The sequence below is a fragment of the Rhodnius prolixus genome, unplaced genomic scaffold, assembly GCF_049639745.1.
Source record: "Rhodnius prolixus isolate KJV_2025 unplaced genomic scaffold, Rpr scaffold_2, whole genome shotgun sequence".
Classification (NCBI taxonomy): Eukaryota; Metazoa; Arthropoda; class Insecta; order Hemiptera; family Reduviidae; genus Rhodnius; species Rhodnius prolixus.
In genome coordinates this window covers 23,390,236-23,396,402 of record NW_027411592.1, presented here as the reverse complement: position 1 = coordinate 23,396,402, position 6,167 = coordinate 23,390,236, and the positions used below count along the sequence as shown (strand labels likewise).

Sequence of the window (6,167 nt, the reverse complement as noted above, 5' to 3'; positions counted from 1 at the left end):
TAATAGAATTAATCGTAGTTTAGGCTCAAGAGCAATTTTCAACTATGGTAACTAAACCAGTGACATCTGCGACGTCCTGAAAGAATAAAGAATTGTGCAGTCTATCAGTAATCAATAATATTTTACGATTTTGATTTTGAATAAGTATTGTCATTTTATTTTTTGGCAACTCTTAATTTCTATTTAATGAATGTAAATTTAATATTTGATCGTCCAGTCATAATTGCAACTTAATAATTCAAAGAATCTAGTTACAGTGTTCAAATGATCTGACTGGAAAATTGAAGATGGTTTAAACTGAAAGCAACATTATCGGCTAAATGTTGTACCAGGAGTAATATATTTGTAGTTATTCATAAAAGTGTGACAAGGATTGTCTCTATTAGAAACTTGTTTTTATCAGTTACTGTAAAGAAAGAAAAATATCCTTCACATATGTAGTAATGAAATACTGGGGAAGAAAGTACCTACCAATACTATTAATTAAGAAAACAAAATAAACAATGGAAATAATGTAAAAAAAATAATAATTTATTCACTTTAATAATCTTTCATTTTGCATGATATCGCGCATTTAGAATGACAACGAACTCTCTCGATGACCATTATTTCTCTACATTTCGGACTTTTTAAATTATATTTGATATCCAAGTACATGCTGCGATTTAAGAGAGTAGGCTAGGTTGCTTGCACATGTTTTCAATAATACTAATAACTATGTAAGTACGATCTGCTATATATATTTTTTCTTTAAGATTACAAATAAACAACAATAAATGGCAGCATTTGCATGGATTTTAAGAATAATTAACATACATTATTTATAATATAACTAACAATATCTTATACATCTAATTATTGTTATAATTGCTTTTGAATAATGCTCGAAATTAATAACTGAGCGATTCCTAACTAATTTTACATAAAATTAATTTTTTAAAAGATATGTGTCGTAAGATGCACCTTATAATGTACTTATATAAGGTCACATATATTAGTAAATTTTATTAGTAAATAACATTTAAAAAAAAGGAAATGATACTTTCATTTTTGGGCTCTATCACAGTTAGTGCTTTCGATGCAAGGCGTTTTTCACTTAAAAACCGTATTGTCTTTTAATGAACAGAAAAGGAAACATAAAAAACGTTCAAAAGTAACTTAGACACTAGTAAACAAATATTAATTTATAAAGTAACATAGAATAATTGCAATTGACATGATAGTTTATTAGCTTTTATAATTCTTAAACAAGGTTGAGCAAATAATTTAACAAAATAATATTTTTTTCTAACCGTTAATGTCTTTAGGGTTTTCATACATCACTTCACCAACATGATAAAAGAGGGTTAGACAGATTATTTCTAAGCAAAGTTCCATTTTGTTATTGCAGTTCTAAAATTTATGACCAAAGCTGTCTCACTAGACTTATTTAAAATTTTTCAGTATTCTTATGGCAAAAGCTAACCTTTCTTTGAACAGACATATAAATATTTTGAGCTGTACTTTAAATTGAATTGGTTTGAATGATTAAAGCAGTGATTACACCTTTAGTTATATACATTTAATCTGTCATAAGTTATTTTGTTTTCATATCCTTCCTCTCAAAAGAAGCACTGCTTTCAAGTTAGATTTTTTTTTTTTAAAAAAGGTCTATTTATATTCTGTTCTAGTACAATTATTGCGTTACAAGAACCAAAGTAAGTTACTAGTACAAGGAATGTATGAAAATAAAACAAAAATACTGCTACATTTTTTTTTAACTTTTTTAAATGTGCATCTTAATGGAAGACTTTACAATTTCAGCTTTATCTCAGAAATATCTTTGATAATTTGAAGTAATTTAAATGTAACACTAGCACCTTTTAAGCATCATCGTGGTTTTTGTAATGAACACGTACTTTTAAGAATTGCTTTAAACTCTGCATTTTAATTTAAAAGAATCTGCTCTCTTTAAATTTCGTTATTTTTGATTAATGGAATTTTAAACGTGACCTTTTGTTTTTATTGTTAATCTCTCAATTTTAAGAACAAAGTATTTAAATACTTTGTTTATATTTTTAAAAATATAAAAAACAATAAATGAAGGTCAATGCGTGTATCTGATGCCCAAGAGAAAAGCGTCAGTAACATTTGAGTTATTCTGGCTAAACTTTTATTTATTTTTAAGGCTGATTTGGACTAGAAAATTAGAATTATTTACATAAAATATCCATCAAGTTATCTTTCAAATTAAGAAGGAAGTTCAGAGCAAATAAAGCTAAGAAGAGCATGAACATGTCAAATTGAACGAAAAAAGCAAAATAATATTTATTCTTAATTTAAAATGGTGTTACAGAACATTTATATAAAACAGATATGCCATTTTATAAGTATTTAATTTAAAATGCCCCAACGTCTCTGATGTCATTGGCGTTTGAAGCCTTTTTTAGTCTACTGCCGTTTTATTTTTATTATTATTTAATCATGGACTAGCAATTCATTGCCAATGCATTTTTTTTTGTCAGAAATTTATGTATAAAACTTATTGTTAGTTTTATTTCATTATTTTACATTATTAGTAAGTAATGTCCTGAACAATCTCATTTTGTGAATTCCTTTAACTTGACCCCTTTTATATTCAGCATCACAATTCAATATTTTATTAATCTATTTCGTTAGATGCATAGAATAAAAAAATAGATAATGCTCTGATGTAGATACAAGAATGTGGGATTTTTATTTGATATTTTAATTCAATGTTTTATTCATTTTTCTAAATTAAAGGTGCGCTTGCTTTATTTTTATTTTAAATTTGTGTTTTCATTGGATATTGACTATTCTCCAGGACGGCGTACACACCTTCCCTTTTGTAAATTGACTTTCAATTTTGATTTGTGATTTTTCAATAAGAGCAGAATTTTCTTGGCAGAGTTCCTGGAGCGACTCACTGCTCCCTTAATCCTCCTTAATATTATTTTAATTTTATATTTTTATTAATTTGTATATGTTACTCTGTCTTTTCTCCTTTAATGGTAACCGGCCTTTTTCTTTCATGAGAGACATTGTAAGCTTTACGGTAAAAATCCATGAAGAGGTAGTAGAAGAATACTGCATTTGGCATCACTATGCAAACCGACCATTTGGGATAATCGCAATCAGCAAAAAGCAGTTGCATAGAATGAACGAACGTCATACAGAACTGCACCTGTACAAAAAAGTTACGTCAATGTTAACGTAGATATTTTCAAAAATATTTGTTTAGTTCAAATTTCTTGAACATCGCGATATTTGTAAGGAAATTAGTGCTATCAAACTATTTTTTAAGATTCTTAGAAATGCAACCATTAAATAATGAAAATAAAACTTAACCCGAAGCCCTCCTTTAACTATTATATTTCCTAACGCTCCGATCTAGCAAATGCGATCTAGAAATAAAATCGTAATTTATTAACGAAAAGTTTTTTCAGAATATTATATCTTATACCGATTCATTTCTAAAATAAAATAGGCAATATAATTCCCAAACAATGTACTTTTATTTTTAAAACTTTAATGAATGCCTCTCTAACGACTTTAACCATCGTACTGAAATTCAAATAAAAAATACATTCGCGTTGCTTTTCGGTCATTTTTACTAGAGTACTATTTTATTTTTTATTTAAGGCTCGTTAACATGTCATTAGCGCCCGGAGCTTTTTTCATTCCAGTCTCTGGACAGTGTTCTCTCGTTACATACAACACTGTCTATTACCGGACCATGAACTGTGTGAAGCTCCATGGAAAAAAAAACAAGGGCTTGAAGCTGGATTCGAACCCGGCATCTCCGCGTGGGATCGAGTACACTTTTAGCTATTCTGCTTCCTGAAGAGTACTATTTTTTTGTTATTTAAGTTATATACATAACTAATACAAAAGAAATTACTTACAAGTTGTAAAGTTGTAATATATTTTTTCCACCAGAGATATTTAGCATATTCGGGTCCCATTGCGGTCAACATGTAATAAGTATACATTATAATGTGCACAAAAGAATTAACTAGACCAATGAAAGAGCCATGTCCTCCTGGATAGTATTTGGCAGCTCCCCAAGCTATCATTGGCATCCCAGTATGATGATAAAGATGCAGGAATGTCACTTGATTGTCTTTTTTACGGAGTACAAAAAATACCTACAAAAACGAACAGAAGATTTTAATATTTTGTAATATCTACAGAGACTTGCTTTTCCGTTACTGAACATACTAAATATAATTCAAGACTGAACATCAGTATTTGAATTGTGTTAAAGAAAAAAGGTAAAGGATCATGATAATTAATGTAATGCTATGCTAAGTTTCAGTTGGAACAATGAGTCTGTCCTTTAAAGGATCAAAATGAAAAAAATCTTGGTAATGTAAAAAATATATTTTTCATAAAGGCAGAATACCGTATCAAGAAGCTCTGAGATTTTGGCCAAGAAGTAAAAATAGAAACCTCTTGCTATCCTCATTGATTCAGGATTGACTGACCAATCAACTGGTTCGCATCTGAAACAACTGTACTTCTTCAACCAAGCCGCGTCCAACGCCTGAAATTGTTGTTAATTTATAATATTAATTTTTATACTGATTAAAAAAAAAATCACTTAAATTAAATTGTTTATAACTGTTACACAATTGTACGATAAAAATTCAAATACAAAAGTAAATATTAAAAAATAGACAGAAATTAATGCAGTGCAATTAGATGAGAGTACAGACGCACCATGAGAAGAGGAACAGAATTGCTCCATTATGAAAGGGATTAACTGAATTCACTATTCAGTACACTCACTGGACTCCTTTGCGGAGAACCTTCGAGTCTTCTCTACCATTAAATGTTTTTCTTCTGAGGATCCTTCGTATAGCTCTCTAGTTGGTGTTAGACAATGATGCCAATGTTACTTTAGAGAACATTGTCCAGAGGTTGGTAGTGCAATGATTAGCACTCAGGGCGACAATTTCCACAGATGTTAAACGCTCTTTTTATTTATGCATTAAAGCACATTAATCAAATGTGAAAAGAAAATCTAGAGTAATAGTTCAAGAAACAAGGTAGAGATTTGCGTTTTTGCGAAGGAATGGTATGGCTCAAGGTTCGGCTATTCCAACAGGAAATATAAATGCCTTCAGACTTTGTCCAGAAGTCCTTTACAATTAATTCTCCTTAAGAACAGATAGAACTGAAGCAATTACTGGTAACTAGTGGGTGCCACATTAGATTCTCTGGGTCGCCAGTGGTGTATATTTATTGACCATCTCCATGGAATATAATCCACAGCAAAGATTTCCCTACTGACCACCAGGTGGGGTACAGAGCTTAAAAAGTCTGATAATCTAGTAGTTAGTTATTAGCCTACAGTCTACTGGTCTACCCATTATGAGCAAGGCAATCAGATTAATCTCTACAAGTTCCAAATACTTTCCATCTGCCACTTAACTCTATGTTTAATAAAATTTAATCATAATCTTATTTTATCGTAAATTAAGTATTTTATATATCTAGCCAATAGGTTTAAACCACATTAGTACCTACCTCCCACACTATCCATACACTTATGTAAACTTGAACAGCATTGTAAACGACTAGTATATTATTCAGATTGTATGGTTTTCTATTTGCCATGTACCTGGGGCCAGCGTACAGGACGAAGAATAGATAAGCAGCTAGAATTAGCAGTCCAGGAATAGGACTTCCTAATAGAGGCCAGTCATTTGTCCGAGGATCTGTAAAATAATTATTAGTGAAAGCACTAAAATACATTAATATGTTGACTTAAATACAATATATATATGCATTTTTTGTTACTTAACTTGAAACAATATTAAGATTAATGTTTGTAGTTGAAATCTTGTTTATTATTTGTCAATTTATTTTTGAAATAATAACTGTTGAGTACACTGCCCATGATGGACAAGAGTAATTAAGGAGGTAAGTAATATTAGAACTCATAAGAGTTCATTGCGTCACAAGATTGTTGAATTAAGGGATGGCCAAAACCAAGTGACCCGGAACTTGTCCTCATCGATTTGGTCGATGGTATTAGAGAGGATATGTGCTACCGACGTTCCATACCTTACTAGTCAATTATGGTATGCGACCATGTGCCAACTTAGTTTGGAAAGAAATTTTTGGAAGGAAAAACAATTTTGTGAGGCGCTAGTGAATTG

The 6,167-nt window shown here is 30.3% G+C and overlaps 1 protein-coding gene across 3 annotated transcripts in view; it reads right to left on the bottom strand.

Annotated features, from left to right (window-relative positions):
- Positions 1–716: 716 nt before the first annotated feature.
- The window catches only part of LOC141450482 (very long chain fatty acid elongase AAEL008004-like), a 194,104-nt gene continuing 188,653 nt past the window's right edge, over positions 717–6,167 (bottom strand). For 2 of the 3 annotated variants that reach the window (XM_074120979.1, XM_074120980.1), the window contains 4 exons: positions 5,533–5,723; positions 4,406–4,546; positions 3,906–4,148; positions 1,089–3,184 (listed from right to left, as the gene is read on the bottom strand). In XM_074120979.1, the coding sequence (XP_073977080.1) occupies positions 2,987–3,184; positions 3,906–4,148; positions 4,406–4,546; positions 5,533–5,723 (773 nt within the window). In that variant the 3' untranslated portion in view covers positions 1,089–2,986. Of the gene's footprint in view, positions 3,185–3,905; positions 4,149–4,405; positions 4,547–5,532; positions 5,724–6,167 lie in introns of all 3 variants that reach the window. The other variant, XM_074120978.1, reaches the window with a different exon arrangement.